Raw genomic sequence first — 19391 nt, forward strand, 5'->3', positions numbered from 1 at the left:
ATTAAAACTAATGTATGTGTCAAGCAACATTATTAGCTGTACCACAAATCTTTTGCCTGTGTACTGGTATTGACAATTTCTCCTTCCATGGTAGCTAAATACTCAGTTACAATTTGGTAGTCTTAACTTATTTGAAAGAAAGGAATGGAGTTGGTCTGCTTCATATTTTTTCTTTGCTATAAACAAAGAACCAATCTGAGACTGCAAATATTTATATTAATCTCAATTTATAAACAAATAAAAAAAAGACACTCCCATCTGTCTCAAAGGGATATTTATGAATCATCTAAGACTTCTGAAGATTCTAGTAAGAGTTTTAGCTTTCCCAAAAATAAACATGAGACAAAATTGTAAGGAAGTCTTTGTTAGACAAGATAAAACAGATGGACTCAGAGGACTCGCACATAGCAGGATGATGATTACTGGAAAGTACTGTGTTGAAGTGTATTGAACTGCAGCAGAAAATCTTTCAAATATCCAAAAATAAACAGCTTCCCTCCCCTTTCACAAAGAATGGCAGTTTCCTTTTAATAAGCTCAATGTACAGTTTTTAATTCCTGAGGTTAGTAGGGCTCAAGAGGAGAACAGACTTCAAGTTTAAGTTTAAAAAAAAAAAAAGGCTGTATGAAAATCCAACAAACACCGAAGTGTTTCACTCACTAATGGATGGAATGGATTACTTCTTCTCAGTCAAATGTCTAAAACGTGCATCATGGGTAGCAAATTTATACATATAGACAAAATATGTCTATATGTCAACCTGTTTATTTACAAACGTAATTCTTTAGAAAAAAACTGCTTTTAAAATATGCACATAAAATACTGCATCTTGCAAGTATATGATGCTCAGAGTTACTACACAACATGCCATACACTTAAGATTGGCAGAATTAATAATTTCAGCGGATATTGATATATATTTTTAAGCATTTTTTTCTATTTTTATCTATTTAAATTTTCACAGCTGTGCAAAATTATGGCTTTTAAGCTTTTTATCCCAATTTTTCTCTATTTAAATTTTCAGAATTGCAGGAAAGCACTGGAAAAATTGGACAATGGGGGGCATGGAAGGTCATACAATTATTTAATGTCAGTAGGCACTGAGATTCAAAAAGTTATAGCTTTATAACCGTTAAATCACAAATTGTCAACATCACCTGTCAAAAAAGTAAATATCCTTAAATCAAATACTAGAATTGTCAAGCAACATTTTTCTTACTTTGCCCAAAAGTAGATTTCGATGATCAATGGAAATACTTTTTCATTGGTTTGTGTGTATACAGGGAAATTGACATTTACCGACAAAAAACTAATCCTTCCAAGCCTACATACACACTATTATTAGACATGAAAACCCAGAAGTTAACTAGGGCTGCAATGCAAATGAGTTGCTTATTTCATATCAGTTCCTTTATCTAAGGAGGTTGCTCCTTTGAAGTTAGAGACTTGAAGGATACTATATGGAGCAAATCTCTCCATTCAGAAATAGGTGGAATATACCTATGAAAACTTATGTTAAATTATGATCCTTAAGTACATCTGATATATGTAATTATGTATTATTTGAAAGATTTATAGAGTTTACATTATCCAAATATTAAAATACTGTACTACTGTAAACAGATAAGTTTACATGTTCTTTACACTGTCCTATAGACAATACGTAATTAACAGTTTGATGCAAATTTCACAATTCTTCCCCCCCAAATCTTCTGAAATTTCTTAAGAACTTACTCTAACTTGCTATTCTTAGCTTTCTGTTACAAAGTAGATTTAATCTATATGAAACTTCAAACAGGCTTTAGATAGACAACATCCTCTTAAGGCTCTCTTTATAGAATGATTCAGCCCAGTACATGGAAAATGTGTGGATCTCAGGAACAGCAGAACATCTTGCTACATTTCTTATGAAGTCATCTACATTGTAAATGGATGAGGTCCCCACTAAACTTTTTCCTTTAAAATACAGTCAGTGCTACTGCATTCAAATCTACAGAAATATACTGCAATGACAACATAAGGCTATTGAAATTTACAAAGCAATTTTTTCAAATACACTATAAAAAAATCATAAAAGATGTTTAGAGCTACACTCTGCCCAGCCATTCTGTAATCTTACTGCAAAGTTTGCACTTGGTCCGTTGCTTAAACAGATGGAAAACAACAGCACATCAGAGCAAAAGATATTTACCAATGACAAAGATCACAAATGTTGTAGACAAAAAAAACCTAACCACAAATTTTGCAAGAATAAATAGTAACAGTAAAGCCATTAATCAGATGTTTAAAAAATAAGAACTAAGTCAATATACAGATGTAAGAAAGAATGACCATCAAGAACAACAAAAAAAACCAAATGACTAACACAGAAAAGTTCCTACCTAGTGTGGCGAGGAGAAAACCCATACGTTTTTCTGTATATTTTCATTCACAGAGTAATTGTTCTATACATGTGGATAATTTTACTAAAGCTAGAGTATCGTATGCCATTATCCAGTTGACTGATTAATTCCGTTTATATAGAAATTCATCTATTACTAGGATATCTACATTTGCTGTGCTCTTGTCTAACTTATCTTCTACAATGACTTTACCAAAAGGAAGAATCCTGAAAAACACCCATGGAAAACACTGGGTTATGAATAAATGGTTTTTCACCAGAAGTTTTTCCGAAGACTAACATGACTGATCAGGTTTTGGATTTTGGGTTTTTTTTAAACTTTATTTTTATGAGTGAAGCAGAAAACCTACGTATCGAATCTAAATAATATTCTATTTTCACAAGATTCTCTTGGCTTATCAAGCCCTATTAAAATATATTATGAATACTAAATGGTTTGCCTAATTTAGCCAGCTGAGGGCATTGTTGTGCAATTTATGCTTTACAGATTCGTTGCAAGAACTAGAAAGATGTTTTACAATTCCATTTTTAAATCATATCTATTCTCAGAGACAAATTTAGAAAGGGGATGGGACCAGAAACAGTGACATAAGAAAAACCCACATTTTGGCACTCTTAAAAAATCCAGGTAAAGGTCACTGTACCATAATTTCAAATTGTATTTCCTATTCTTCAGAAGAAAAAATGTCTAATTTGAAAGAGACTAAAAAAATGTAAATAAGTTTAAATACATTAAATTCTGTAGACAGACTTGCCTACCAAACTGAGTTTTTATACTTTTATTCTATTGTTATAAATAAATACTGAGAAGACTTTAGTCCTGGTTCTGCCACTAGCCTGCTGGGTGACCTTGATATGCCTTAGCATCCCCATCTGTAAAACCAGAATAATGCCACTGACCTCCTTTGTAAAGCTCTTTGAGCTCTACGGATGGAAAGCACTGTATAAGAGCGAGGTATCATTATTATAAATCCTAGAACGCAACTAGTGGAGAAATCTCATATTGCATCCTTCCCTTGGAATGGCTAAAGCTTTGCTAGCAGCAATCAGGCTTAATACACGGTTTTAACTAGAGTGTAAATAGCTTACTCGAACTAGTACATTTGGGAATTAATTGCTAGAGGATAGGTAAGGATCAACTGTAAGAAAGTCTGCAAAAAGTTACAGGTTATGATATAGGCTTCACTACTGTCTCCATTGCTGAGGTGTTAATGTATAAGGCTCAAATCACTGATGCAGTTTCTAATTACAAGGGGCACTGGTATACCCACAGGTGCACAAAAAGGAGAGAGACAGACAGACACGTTATAACTTACAGGAGTCAGCTCAGCCTCCTCTTCTGTGAAGTCAATGTGACGCTTGGACTGCTTGATGGGATGTCCCACAGAAACATTATGCTGTGAAAATGAAGGAATGGGGGAGGAGAAGTGGGAAAATGAAAGAAAAAGGAAGAAGAGGAAAAGGCACCATTTATTATCATGCAGGAAGAGCGGGAATGAGCAGTGATGTGAACCAGTAAAAGAAAGAGAAGTGAAAATAAACATATCAAGAAACATGCAACATCCCTACTCCCACCCAGTTGTGCAACAACTATCAATTTTTAAGGATAAGAATAGATGCTTATTTTCCCCTTCCACCTACAAAAAATACACAATTTGTTTGTGTATTACATTCTAGACTACTAGGAAAGAAAATAGTAACCAATTTCTGATGAGTATATTTGTTTATTTTCATGTAATATGTTATTACCCATTTTTCAGCTACACTGAAACTGATTAAGAAGAAACCAGACCCAGATAATACACATTAGTAAATAGCTATGGGTTTGTGACCTAAGATTATATTCTCTCCTTTGCACCTTTTGTCCTACCTCCCCCCAAATATCCTAACCCCAAACACAGAAAATAATGCCACTTATAGCACTACATTTTCCTCCTTTAACTAACTACAAATCTAAACCTAATAATGTGTTAAACTAAAATGGAAGGCTGTTTTTGTTTTATTCATAACCAGGCACATGCAATCCTTATCCAACTGGGTAAAAATTAACCGATATCACGTGCAAGAATGACACAGCAGCAACGCAAGAATAAATGAGCCTCCAATTGTCAACTGTCCCTTCAGTATGTCTCGCTCCACAGCGTCGAGCTCCTCTGTAACCATAAAAAGCCCGTTTGCATTTCTGGAAGTTGTAACAGTATTTGATTTATTAAAGAAAACTACAGAAATTCCTTTCACATTTTACAATTCTACTGAATGCTGCTATGTTCCTAATTTTGGTCAGCTGTTCCAAATGTGTTTTTTGGCCAAGTATGGCCAAACAAGTAATCTTGCTAATTTTACACAGATGATGTATCTCTAGTCCCCTCTCTTCTCCAATATGAATCCCTGTACTTTTTAAACATTTAATTATCTCAGTATCAGGAGGACAAGAAACTGGTTTACAAAACAGAAAAATATTCTGTGATCATATATTATTTACAAGCTCCAATACTAATTCATCACAGCTTTTAGGGAGAGATTTTCATTGGGAGTCGGTGCTTTTGACAGAAAACTTTTTAATAACATCACAGCATAACACTGTCACAATCCCATTTTTCTGTTCCTCAGGTCAGATCCAGTTCCTTGGCAGAAATCTGCCTCCTCTTAAGTATGAGTTGTGCAGATTTTCTTGTGAAGTTATTAATCTAGAGGTTTTTAAACAGGGTTCTATTGATTTTTGAATTCCTGTTCAATTATTTTCTCTTATAGCTTGTCTACACAGTGAGGTAATGCACACTATGAGGGTGTGATTTCTAAGTCCACTAACATGTTGCGCATTACTTGGTCCATTTAGACCTTGCTGGTGGGCACTAAAAGTTTTCTAGTGCTCTTTAATGTAGTGCTGTTTGAAACAGTATCAATTAATGCGCAACAAAAAGCACATCCCCAGAGTGCACAGTACTCCACCATGTACACATGCCCTTAGTTTGTCCATATTAATGGTACAGGATATATTATGCATCTGTACCTATTGAATGTGTGTGGGGATGGGCAGGGGGTGGAGGTGGAAAGAACTATTTATATTTTCCTACTGGGGTGCACTTTCCAAACCGGTCATCTTCATTAATGGACATTTGAGGAAGGGGAAAGGGAAACTGATTTCTCTCATGGGGACATGTGAAGGAGTGAAGTGTTAAAAGGCTTAGAAAGATCACTTTACTGGGGACAGCTGTGGTATCAACAGTAAACACTGATTAGTCTATTGTCATCAGCATCTCTAATCAGAAAAAGCACCTGCACACTTGGATCCAAACACTTCAAGGAGGTTCTAGTTCAGCTGACTGCTATTGGCAAGTGTCTATACTCCTTCCATAGATCAGGAGAAAGCCCATCATTTGACCAGCTCAATGAAGGTTGAAGTCTTGAGCTAAGCCTCTTCTTCTTAGAAGGATACAGAGTTGGGCACTGGAACTTCTCACGTATTTAAAGTCTCCAAAAGAACATGGAAGGGAGACAGAGAAAGAGCGAGCGAGCGCAGTCCTATTTACATTTTGGGTGCTAAGACAGTTCAGTGCTGAGGGTTATATAAGTATCTGAGTAGACAGACATCTTCATACCAATATGAGTCACCTGCAAGAGGCTGTTGGTAAGGCTTCTTAAGAAATAGGTTCAGATAACTGGTCATAGTGGAAAATTTTAGGATTTTTTCCTATCATACACACAGTTTTCTCTTCTGTTTTAGTGGAATGAGTTCATGTTCTGTTTTCAACCCACCTAAGTTTCTGGTAGACAGTGCAGTAGTTAGCCAGTACTTTTAGGAATTAATATGTTTTTATCTCTCTCTCTTCTACTGCTCCTTGTGTTCGCTTTTTATGGCTTTAAGAAAAGTAAGTTAAAGTGGAAAGGAAACAGTCTACCATGTTTGCCTTCAAAACTCATTGCTTTAAAATCACAGAGGGATCGGAGAGACAACACTTAGCCCTAAAACTGAATGTAATTAAAATATGGCTGTAGTAGCAACACCATACATTTTAAAATTTTTATTCTACAAGTCAAATATCAAATTCCTTCATTACAGTCAATTTAACCAGCCAGTTGAGACATTTTTTAATTTAACTGGAATGATGGAAAAACTCCATTAGCACAGTACATCCTAAAACTATGATTAGGGAATTGGTTCAGTACTGTCTCAGAGGGAAGAATGTCACCTATTGAATGACCAAGAACAGTTCCCCACATCAAGTAGGTTTTCCATGGAGATTTCCAGTCTAAACACTGACCCAGTCTAAGCTTTCCTAGCTTGTGTGATCTCAAGACATACCACGAAGTGCCATAGCTGCAGGCATGGAAATGCAATAAAAATAACATGTTGATTTTAAATAACTTAACTCCCAGGTTATATATTAACCAAGAAAACCATATTAACTGAAATGTCAAGATATTTCAGCAATTTAAATACCAAAACTATTCATTAAATGGCTGGAAGTGAGAAAGTGCATGTAGGCTTCTAGCACTGTGCACCGAGGTTGATACTATTTTCACAAATGTTTGCAATGAACTACCTAAACAAATGATAAAATTGATTTGCAAACAGACTGGAGTTTTAGTTTTCTATGATCTTCCATTCCAAAGTTCTTCAAATTCCTCCCCACAGTTCATCTCACTTCCTTTTTTAAAAAAACCCTCAGTAAAAACAATCAATATTCTCCAAAAAGAGACTTCTGTTACAGACTACCTTGTAGCTATAGTACATCATACAAACAGAATGCCGTACTGGTCTTATACACAAACCACTTATGGGAGTAGCTAATGCAGATGAATATTGCAATGCATAAACAAACAAGTTCCTAAAAATTACAAACTGATAAGTTTATCTTTAAGATATTTTGAATAACTCCATAAGATTTGGCAAGTTTTGATTTGTATTTCAGAAACATTTTAATAATTGGACTGCTGATACTTGTGCTGCCAAAACAGCTGAAAACCAGAGAGCGTTTCAGAATGATGGATTTGCAGAATTTTCCTTTATTGGCGGGGGGGGGGGGTCAGAAATATTATTTGTGATGAACTGTTCAAAAAAAAAGGGGGGGGGGAAGGGGCAGGAGAAGGAGCTGTGTTAACAACCATGGTTAAGTCTCATATTTATTAATTCTTTCAATTTGCTAAATTTTACAGGCTAAAGAAATGGTCATTGGAAGCAACCACAGCCTTCGTGGCATGTGGCCAACAGTTGGAATGCCTTAAAATAACTGGCAAAGAACAGGTTTAATTTGAAACCTCAGAGTTAAAGTCCCAGTCCCTGATTGGTGCAAGTCACGACTACACATAGCTGCTTATATCCTTGATACGTGCTAACCGCACACAATTCATAGAACATAAGGAACAGAATATAGGCTCCCAAATACACATACAAAAGCCAATACTCCCCATGTTAAAAAGTGCTCAACCTAGAGATTAAATAGGCCAAACTTGTTTTAAGTCATCACAAGAATAAATTAATAGATTCAAGGATTATAACGCCAGAAGGGACCAATGCAATCATTCAATCTGACCTCCGGCACAATGCAAGCCATACAACTTCTCTGAATTAATACCTGTTTGAACTAGAGCACATATTTAAAAAAAAAAAACCTAAAGTATAATGAAAGTCAATGATCCAGGTCTATTTTGAAAGAGAAAATTGCTTATTGTAGATGGTCCACAGTCAATGTTTGTCTTTTTATATATGAATATACTTAAATATATTAATATGCAATATGCTAGTGGTCACCATATAAACATTAGCAAGTTAACACAGAGATATGTGAGATTTCACACCTGTATACTATTCTAAGGACTGGGAAGCTTTTGTTATACAGTGCCAGATACTACAGGTGTTAATTTAATGATGGCCGTCATACAAACCCACAAAAGAACTAAGGTACAGTTGCTGAGGGAGCCAAACTTTGAATTTTCTTACTTATGTTTCTTTTAATTAACATTATCATTATCTTACAGTATAGTTTTACACTGAATCTGGGTTTTTTGGGCCAGTAAATTTAACACCTCATAGTCAGATTTAAGTTTTGAAATGTGTCCCCAAAGCTCCATTATCTTTCCATCAAAGATGTACTAACTATGCTGAGTGAATTCTGGTGCAAAGCCTATAATTATTTTCAAATACGTACACAGAGGTTCCTGATTTCTACATCTTACACCTTGTAGATAAGTTTAAATTAGGGTTGTCACGCTATTAAAATGATTAATCGCGCTGTTAAACAATAATAGAAAACCATTTATTTAAATATTTTGTATGTTTTCCACATTTTCAAATATATTGATTTCAATTACAACATAGAATACAAAGTGTACAGTGCTCACTTTATATATTTGATTACAAATATTTGCACTGTAAAAAACAAAAGAAATAGTATTTTTCAATTCACCTACTGCAAGTACTGTAGTTCAATCTCTTTATCATGAAAGTTGAACTTACAAATGTAGAATTATGTACAAAAAAAAACCTGCATTCAAAAATAAAACAATGTAAAACTTTAGCACCTTCAAGTCCACTCAGTCCTACTTCTTGTTCAGCCAGTCAGACAAACAAGTTTGTTTACATTTGCAGAAGATAATGCTGCCTGCTTCTGGTTTACAATATCACCTGAAAGTGAGAAAAGGCGTTTGCATGGCACTGTTGTAGCCTGCATCGCAAGATATTTACATGCCAGATGCGCTAAAGATTCATATGTCCTTTCATGCTTCAGCCACCATTCCAGAGGACATGCGTCCATGCTGATGACGGGTTCTGCTTGATAACAATCCAAAGCAGTGCGGACCGACGCATGTTTATTTTCATCATCCCGAGTCAGATGCCACCAGCAGAAGGTTGATTTTCTTTTTTGGTGGTTCGGGTTCTTTAGTTTCCGCATCGGAGTGCTGCTCTTTTAAGACACCTGAAAGCATGTTCTGTCCCAATCAGATTTTGGAAGGCACTTCAGATTCTTAAATCTTGTGTCGAGTGCTGTAGCTATCTTTAGAACCCTCACATTGGTACCTTCTTTGCATTTTGTCAAATCTGCAGTGAAAGTGTTCTTAAAATGAACCACATGTGCTGGGTCATCATACGAGACTGCTATAACATGAAATATATGGCAGAATGCAGATAAAACAGAGCAAGGGGACATACAATTCTCTCCCAAGGAGTTCAGTCACAAATGTAATTAACACATTTTTTTTTAACAATGTCATCAGCATGGAAGCATGTCCTCTGGAATGGTGGCCAAAGCACAAAGGGGCAAACAAATGTTTATCATATCTGGCATGTAAATGTTTATCATACCTTGCAATGCCAGCTATCGAGGGACTGGTGAGGTCAAATCTGGAGTACTGCGTCCAGTTTTGGGCCCTCCACTACAGAAAGGATGTGGACTGTAGCGGGTGGACACCTGCTCCTGCCTGGGAGGGCTGGAAAGCAGCCCTGGAGAGGGCTGCAGCTCTAAAAGCTGGGCTAATTGGGGAAGCGGCCGCAGCTGGGCCACACCCCAATCAGGCCATAGCTGGCCTGTATAAGAAGGCTGGGAGCCAGGAGCTCAGACACTCTCTCTCTGCATTCAGAGAAAGAAGGGCCTGGCTGCAGGGAGCTAGAGACAGGGTACCTGAGTGGAGCAGGGCTGGGGAAAGGCAGAGGAGCCGGGGAGCTCCAGCCTGGAAAGCCCCAGGCTGAGGCTTAGCATAAGGCCAACAGGTACTGGGGGTTGCAGAGGGCAGCCCAGGGGTATGCAAAGGCAGCAGGTCCAAACCCAACCTTGCCAGTGATGAGTAAGCTGATACTGCAGTCTGCCCCAGGGCATGGGGGCTAGACGATGACTGGCAATAGCCTTATACTGAGGCGAGGTGGGGATAGTGGGTGGGGGTTTCCCGGGGAGGGGAGACCCTGAGAGAAAGGGGTTACTGCCAGGGGGCAGCACCCCAGCTAACAGGGCACCGTAGTCCAGGGAAGGACACGGGGGGCCAAGTGGCAGTGGATCACCGGCCTGCAGAGGGTGCTCCGGGCTGGACATCGAGCTAATTCCCTGAGAGACCAGCAGGAGGCGCCGCAGGGGTGAGTCCGAACTGTTACAGGACAAATTGGAGAGAGTCCAGCAGAGGGCAACAAAAGTGATTAGGGAGCTGGGGCACATGAGTTATGAGGAGAGGCTGAGGGAACTGGACTTATTTAGTCTGCAGAAAAGAAGAGTCGGGGGGATTTGATAGCAGCCTTCAACTACCTGAAGGTGGATTCCAAAGAGGATGGAGCTAGACTGTTCTCAGTGGTGGCAGATGACAGAACAAGAAGCAATGGTCTCAAGCTGCAGTGGGGGAGGTCTAGGTTGGATATTAGGAAAAACTATTTCACTAGGAGGGTGGTGAAGCACTGGAATGGGTTACCTAGTGAGGTGGTGGAATCTCCATCCTTAAAGCTTTTTAAGGTCAGGCTTGACAAAGCCCTGGCTGGGATGATTTAGTTGGCGTTGGTCCTGCTTTGAGCAGGGGGTTGGACTAGATGACCTCCTGAGGTCTCTTCCAACCCTAATCTTCTATGATTCTAAGAAGAGGGCAGCATTATCTCCTGTAAATGTAAACAAGCTTGTTTGTCTTAGTGATTGGCTGAAGAACGACTGAGCTGACTTGTAGACCCTGAAGTTTTACATCATTTTGTTTTTGTATACATTTTGATTTCAATTACAACACAGAATACAATATGTATGGAAATGTAGAAAAACATCCACAATATTTAATAAACAATAGAATACCAATTGAAGTGTAACAGTGCGACTAATCGCAATTAATTTTTTTAGTTAACCACATGAGTTAACTGCGATTAAGTGACAGCCCTAGTTTAAATATGAACAAGTGCAAAATCAAATTCCGTTAACTGGAACTACTTATTGCTAAATGATGTATTACCATGGTACAGAAGCCAGAGTCTCCTGCTGTCACACAAACTGAATTACAGATTTTAAGAACTATCACGTTAGGAAAAAATGCAGTACTGTGCCAGAAACCAAATGGCAGGTTTGGTTAAATTATCTGCAACCCCTTGAGTATACACAGTACCCTAACAATTACCGCCCATGAATGGATCTTTTCACCAAACGTCAGATACAAAAACTAGCTGGGTGGGCAGACTGATGTTCTGCTCCACGCCCCTCTCCCCCAAGTATCTCCTTCCCTCTACTGCTGCCCTATAAAGAGCTCAGTGCAAGAAACCGTCTCTAGGGAGACAGAATTAGTCAAATCATGATCTACTTTCCTTCTCTTTATTAATACTATTATTAAATTAGAAGCGTTGCCTGTAAATTATGTTTTTGCATCTCAGAAAGTTCAGGTTAAATCTTTTGGGTCAGTTACTCATTACATAAGTAAAAAGGAGACGTACCAATCAAACTACAATATCATCTGAGCTGCAAGTATTAACCAAGTAATGATTTGTGAAATAATTTACGGAAAACCAAACTGCTTCATTGCAAACGTTTCACCAAGGCTTCCCTTCTCTCTACCCAAGAAGTGGTTACAACCCATAGGGAACCTATGGGCAAACAGAATTTCCCATTACTCCCAAGTCAAGATACCTTTAAGGCTTTCCCTTTCCCTAGGCCTCTAAAGTGAATAACTGAACACTCTAATCTCTTTCCAGACAGAATTTCAGATCAACCTTGTATACATCTATAAAAACAATGGGTGTTTTCATTTAGTGTTACCCGGGTTTTGTCATTCTCCTCTCATTATTCCAATAAAACCTGGGGAAGGGGAAAAAAGACAATTCCTTAAAACCACTCTGCTGCTGAACAAGACAAGGAAAGGATGTCAAAAGGGCAGAGCTGCCAAGCCACTGACCCTTCCAATAGAAACTATTGTAGCAAATAAAAAGATTTCAAATGTTGGCAGCCTTAAGGACATAGAAGGTCAAAAGGAAGACAAGGCAGAGTAAAAGACTAAACTCAAGGTTCCATGTAAGGACAACCTGCCTAATAAAAGGATTTGGGAAGGAGGGCCCACTTAGGAACTTTGTCCATGGAGAATATTAAGGGCAAAAATTTTGCTTCCAAATCCACTCAATTCTCTCAATGATTCATCATTTTCACTATAAGCAAGGGCTTAGAATACAGCCCCAGCAGAGAGAGATTTAGGCAGCAGGGTCTTTGAAGAAAATCTTTAATTTAAGTAAGGGAATAGGAAATAACTTTCTTTGTGCAGATACCAAGAGAGAAACCTTTTCCAAATCCTACAGGAGATACCTTTCCCTTTTAGTTCAACTAGTTAGGACAGGCAGTACAGTAGTGGTTGTCTAAAACTGTCCTTTCTATCAAGGAATCTCTGAAAGCTGTGTGCTCCAGCCTTTTCCCTCAAGTGCAACTGGACAGGAGGACAGGATTTGGGGGTTTGTTTCTTTCTTTTCTCCAGAAAACTGTCCCCACCTGGTTTGTAACGGAAGAAGTTCCAAAGTTTTGCTTGGATGTGTAACAGGGCCAGATGGGAGAGAAGTAGTGTAGGATTTTCATGACTGGCCAAAAAGGCACTAAAATTTGATGAACCCTCTAAGGGTTCATCATCTGAGGTCTTCTAACAACCCACACTGTAATGGCTACAAGCTTGATTCCAGCCTGTCCAGAAGTATAGCCAGAGTAATCACCTCATTAAGAGAAACTACGATGGCCCGAGTCATGAAGATAAATGCTAAACCACACAGGACATACGCCTTTTGGAAGGACAGAGGCAGTTCTTTTGGAAAGCGCCAGGAACTCTCTCTTGCCACCAAATGAAAAACGACAAGTTTTGCAGGAGCTCTGCACATTTCTTTTCTGGGGGGAATCCTGCCTTTCTTTTTCAGTTGTGAGGATGGATTTAATCAAGCACAGGCTACCGTGGAGTTTATTTTGGGGGTGCTTAGGTATCACACATAGGAACATGTGAGTGGATGAATGGAGAACCGCATCTGGTTTTTCTTTCTCAACAAATCAGGAGAAGTTCCCCTGAGCTAATGAATTTAGTTCTAAATAGTTAATTAATGATTCTTCAGAAATAAGGCAAGCTCTCTAACAGATGAGTCAGGCACTTCCCTCAGGGTAGTGAGATAATAACATTTCAGACAAAAAGTGTAGTAAAACAAAGCATTCTCGTTAAACAGATTGGATGTAGCTACTACTACCCCAAAGAAAGGAAATAGGATTTGGCTCACACACTCATATCAAATGACTAACAGACCCCTGTTACCTTCCTCAAAGAGAGCATTCTTATCAACTTATCTGGGCAGAGAAACAATAGACACATTCTTATGAGAAGCAATCAGTCTCCTCATGTTAAAAAGGGGAAGAGTTTATGAGGCCAGCTCATATTCACATCTACAACAGCTTTCAGGTGCAATCAATGGTTCAGAGTTGTGAAAACAGTACAAACCAACCCAGTAATCATAGATTAATCATTAGAGTAATCTGCCACACACCCTTATGCACACAAAAAAGCAACTTCCTCCCCACCTCCTCTTCTATCTACCTTTCGAGTTATTGTGATTAACCCTTTTTTCTAAAAAATAATAATAATAGTAATAATAATAATAATAAATAAAATTAAAAAAAAAGGTTTAAGTCATCAAGGAGCAGTAGACTGCTTATTACTCACTCCATAGCAAAAACTAGAAAATCCAGGCAAGACGGAATGCAGGATTATGTCTTCTTTGCCAAAACTTTTCGAGCAATCTGACTGATGCTTCAGCATATCATTTGCAAGACAAGACTGACTGAGTCAAGAGTCTCAAACTGATGAAATAGCTGCAGAAAATACATTGCACTAAAAAAATTAACATACAAATCTTGGATCTAAGTTTTTCCTATACTATGCGCATCTGCCAAAAAAAAAAAATCAAATTTACATAACACCTTTGTCTACTCAGACTGAATTCGATCCATAGGTGGTATTTACATAAAGCTACACATGCAGAAACACACACAGGAAGGAACAAAACAGTTTATGCATTTTTAACCTCCTATTTCACTGCTTTTGTGGCCAATCATAGGATAACTTACTGTGCATAAAGCAATGCCATGTATTAAGTTGATGAATTTTTAAAGTGTTTTGGAAAAAAAAGGAAACAGTCTTCAACGAAGATGAACATAAAAATTCAGTATGTTCAAAAAGTTTTTTGAAGGTCTGAAACAGACTACAAAAAGTATTTATTGGATTAATAAATTAACTATTTCAGGAGTCAGATTGACAGGGTTTTCTTGGTTTATTTTTTAATGATAGGCTCATAGATTCAGTACCTTATTGGCCCGTTTCACTGAAAAAGCTGACCTCAAACTCTGCACATACACACTTCTGAAGCTTCACTCAGGCCTTGGCTACACTTGCGAGTTACAGCGCTGTAAAGGCTCCCCCAGCGCTGTAACTCACTCCCAGTCCACACTGGCAAGGCATTTGCAGCGCAATATCTCCATGGTTGCAGCGCTGCAGGTACTCCACCTCTCCGAGAGGAATAGCGAGTATTGCGCTGCCACTGCAGCGCTGCGGCGCCAGTGTGGCCGCCCAATGCGCTGTGAATGGCCTCCAGAATTATTCGGCAGTATCCCACAATGCCTGTTCTGGCCACTCTGGTCATCAGTTCAAACTCTACTGCCCTGGCCTCAGGTAACCAACCATGTGACCGACCCTTTACATTCCCCGGGAATTTTAAAAATCCCCTTCCTGTTTGCTCAGCCCGGCGTGGCGTGGAGTGCTATCAGCAAATCTTTCCAGGTGACCATGCCTCCACGCGCCAAGCGAGCCCCAGCATGGAGCAATGGCGAGTTGCTGGACCTCATCAGTGTTTGGGGGGAGGAAGCTGTACAGTCCCAGCTGCGCTCCAGACGTAGGAATTACGATACCTTTGGGAAGGTATCAAAGGACATGATGGAAAGGGGCCATGACCGGGACGCCCTGCAGTGCAGGATTAAAGTGAAGGAGCTGCGGAGTGCCTACCACAAAGCCCGCGACGCAAACGGCCGCTCGGGTGCTCCCCCCGCGACCTGCCGATTCTACAAAGAGCTGGATGCCATACTTGGGGTTAACCCCACCTCCACTCCGAGCACCACCATGGACACTTCAGAGCCGGTGTGGGGGGGGGGGAGGAGGAAGAGGAGGAAAACGGGAGTGATGGTGGTGGGCCGGATGGAGACACCCCGGAATCCCTGGAGCCATGCAGCCAGGAGCTCTTCTCGAGCCAGGAGGAAGGTAGCCAGTCGCAGCGGCCGGTACTTGGTGGAGGACAAACAGAAGAGCAGGTTCCCGGTAAGCGGGGTTTTTTTTTCAGGAAGGAATTTTTTCGGTGCGGGCTCTTTGGGAGAGGAGAGTTAGGCATGCATGCCTAGATGCGGAATAGTGCATTGATGTGGTTTATCACATCGCGGTAATCGGCCTCGGTAATCTTCTCGAATGTCTCATCCAGAACATGTGCAATGCGCTTGCGCAGGTTTATCGGGAGAGCCACCGTGGTCCTTGTCCCAGCCAGGCTAACGTGTCCGTGCCACTGTGCCGTGAGGGGCGAGGGGACCATTGCTGCACACAGGAAAGCTGCATATGGGCCAGGGCGGAAGCCGCATTGCAGTAGAAGACCCTCCCTTGCTTCCCAGGTCACCCTCAGCAGCGAGATATCGTCCAGGACGAACTCCTGTGGAAAATGTTGGGACAGTGTTCAGTGTAGGTGCCCCCTGAAGCTGTTGGCTCTTCCCAAGGCACAGAAACCCAGAGGACAGTGCAGCCCTGAAACAATCAGTCCCCCTTACTCACCATTTTGAGGCTCCCGTGGGATATGTGTGCTCTGTTTCGGACGGGAAAATTATGCTATTGTGTAGACCCTGTGTGTTTTCTACTCCTTAAGTGCGGGGGGAATCATTACTCTGTCTGGTATAAATAATGCTGCCTCTGTTAAATGTTGCATTTTGCCTATACAGCTGCATCAACCTCAGCCGTCCCTCTTATCGCCTGCTCAGAGACTGCAAAGACTCAGGAAGAGACCGCGAAAAAGCAAAGATGACATGTTGCAAGAAGTGATGCGGCAATCTATTAAAGAGAATGAGAAAGCACAGAACTGGAGGGAGAGAGAAAGCAGGATCCGCCAGGAAAACGAGGCGCACCGGCGGCAAAGCACCGCGCACCGGCAGCAAAGCACTGATAGGCTCATAAGCATCCTGGAGTGCCAAGCAGATGCTATCTAGGAGCTGGTAGCCATGCAGAAAGAGGAGCAGTACCGCAAACGCAAACACCACCTCCCCCTACAGCCCTTGTCCCAAAACTCTTTCCGTTGTGCCCCGTCACCTCCAACCCACTTTCCCCAACTTCCGTGTTCTTCACGCCACCCGCTGCCTCCAACACCAGTATCTTCACCACCCAGCCCTGAAAACCACGACCCTTACCCTCTGCACTCAACCCCCATCACCATGCAGTATAGCTGTCCTTAAGTGCAGCACTCACTGCACAGCACACCAGATAGGACATACGCGAATCTGTGATTGTACTGTTCCCCACTCCACCCCCTTGTTTCTTTTCAATAAATGGATTTTTTGGCTTTGATAACATTCTTTATTATTGCATAAAGTAAAAGACTCCTTAGCCCAGGAAATAAACAGGCACTGCAAGTCTGCTTGTCTGCTTAGCAAACACTGATTCCTAAAGATTGGAACTACTGCACTTCACTCCCGTGCAGGGCACCAGATATCACTGCTGGTTTTCAGCCTCAAATTGCTCCCTCAAGGCATCCCTAATCCTTGCAGCCCCGCGCTGGGCCCCTGTAATAGCCCTGCTCTCTGGCTGTGCAAATTCAGCCTCCAGGTGTTGAACCTCAGACGTCCATGCCTGATTGAAGCTTTCACCCTTCCCTTCACAAATATTATAGAGGGCACAGCACACGGATAAAACTGCGGGGATGCTGTTTTCGGCCAAGTCCAGCTTCCCATACAGAGCTCGCCAGTGGGCCTTTAAATGGCCAAAGGCACACTCCACAGTCATTCGGCACTGGCTCAGCCTGTAGTTGAACCGTTCCTTGCTGCTGTCAAGGCTCCCTGTGTAGGGTTTCATGAGCCACGGCATTAACGGGTAAGCGGGATCTCCAAGGATCACAATGGGCATTTCAACTTCCCCTACCGTGATCTTCCGCTCTGGGAAAAAAGTCCTGGCCTGCATCTTCCTGAACAGCCAAGTGTTCTGAAAGATGCGTGCGTCATGAACCTTTCCGGGCCAGCCTGTGTGAATGTCAATGAAATGCCCACGGTGATCCACAAGCGCCTGGAGAACCATAGAGAAATACCCCTTCCGATTAACGTACTCGGATCCTAGGTGGGGTGGTGCCAGAATAGGAATGTGCGTCCCATCTATCGCCCCTCCACAGTTAGGGAACCCCATTTGTGCAAAGCCATCCACTATTTCCTGCACGTTACCCAGAGTCACGGTTCTTCTGAGTAGGATGCGATTAATGGCCTTGCAAACTTGCATCAACACGATTCCAACGGTTGACTTTCCCACTCCAAACTGGTTTGCGACCGACCGGTAGCTGTCTGGAGTTGCCAGCTTCCAGATTGCAATAGCCAGCCGTTTCACCACTGGCAGGGAATCTCTCAATCTCGTGTCCTTGCGCCGCAGGGTGGGGGCAAGTTCCTCACACAGTCCCATGAAAGTGGCTTTTCTCATCCGAAAGTTCTGCAGCCACTGCTCGTCATCCCAGAGTTCCATGACGATGTGATCCCACCACTCGGTGCTTGTTTCCCGAGCCCAAAAGCGGCATTCCACGGTGCTAAGCATGTCCGTGAATGCCACAAGCAATTTCGTGTCGTACGCGTTACGCGGCTCGATAGCATCGTCGGACTCCTCACCCCCACTCTCACTGTCACTTTGGATCTTAAGGAATAGTTCGACAGCCAAACGTGACGTGCTGGCGAGACTCGTCAGCATACGCCTCAACAGTTCGGATTCCATTTCCCGCAGACAGATCGCGCTGCACAGAAACCGTTAAAAGATGGTGCCAAAGGTGGACGGAAACAAAGGGATTTCTGGGATGCGAAGCGATGCATCACGGGGCATTGGGACAGGACCCAGAATCCCCCATACCCACGCCCCCTTCCCACAACCCACGGCGCCAGAATGGGAAAAGGTGCTCTGTGGGATAGCTGCCCATAATGCATCGCTCCCAATAGCGCTGCAATTGCCGCAAATGTGGCCACGACAGTGCACTGGGCAGCTGTCAGTGTGGACAGACTGCAGCGCTTTCCCTACTCAGCTGCACGAAGTCAGGTTTAACTCACAGCGCTGTACATCTGCAAGTGTAGCCAAAGCCTCAGGTACAAGGCAGCCAGGAGAGAACAGGCAATAACTGCACTCACTATAACTTCCATTGATAGGGAAACATCTTCCCAAAGTTTCACCTTTACTCAGGATGGTATTAGGTTTCTATCCCTCTCCAAAGGTCCAAAACTAAACTAAACTAAACCCCTCTAAAGAAATATAGAGCAAACTAAATGCAAGAACAGTAATATACCAAATAAATGCTAGTAGAAGATTGGCTACAACTCCCAGGTCTGCCTCAATTGGTTTGCAAACAGTTAGAAGAGCACTTAACAAGTGACAACTACAGCTCAGGCTATAAGAAAGACACCTTGATTTTTTTTGTTTAACCCATACAGGCATATCTCCAGTTAAGAGGACACTGATGGGAGTACAAATTATATAAATAAAATCAATATGAGCTATTCATTAATTTCTAAGCATTTTATATAAATATTAAGCACAAACGTGGCCTTGAGAAGTTCATGATCTTCAGTCCAAACGACAGCATTCAGCCTTAATAGATAAACTTATTTCTGCCTCATATTTATAGATGGAAGAGTCATTCTTTTGCTTCAGCCGGAGTGAAATATAGCATAGCATTCAAACTGGGTTAATTATCTATAAAAATAAGCCCCATTTGTTCTTGTTATCTCCTTTGAATAGAGAGGAAACTAAGAAGTGTGTGTATCAGTACAGG

At 41.1% G+C, this 19391-nt stretch overlaps 1 protein-coding gene across 4 annotated transcripts in view; it reads right to left on the reverse strand.

The window, feature by feature from the left end:
- Positions 1-19391, reverse strand: part of RAPH1 (Ras association (RalGDS/AF-6) and pleckstrin homology domains 1) — a 157822-nt gene that overhangs the window by 58782 nt on the left and 79649 nt on the right. For 3 of the 4 annotated variants that reach the window (XM_024206430.2, XM_024206439.2, XM_029910486.1), the window contains one exon: positions 3718-3798. The exons of the other annotated variant lie outside the window; for it this stretch is intronic. In XM_024206430.2, the coding sequence (XP_024062198.1) occupies positions 3718-3798 (81 nt within the window). The remainder of the gene's footprint in view (positions 1-3717; positions 3799-19391) is intronic. 4 annotated transcript variants of the gene reach the window in all.

The sequence above is a fragment of the Terrapene carolina genome, unplaced genomic scaffold (genome assembly GCF_002925995.2).
Source record: "Terrapene carolina triunguis isolate 2854851 unplaced genomic scaffold, T_m_triunguis-2.0 Scaffold62, whole genome shotgun sequence".
Lineage (NCBI taxonomy): Eukaryota > Metazoa > Chordata > Testudines > Emydidae > Terrapene > Terrapene triunguis.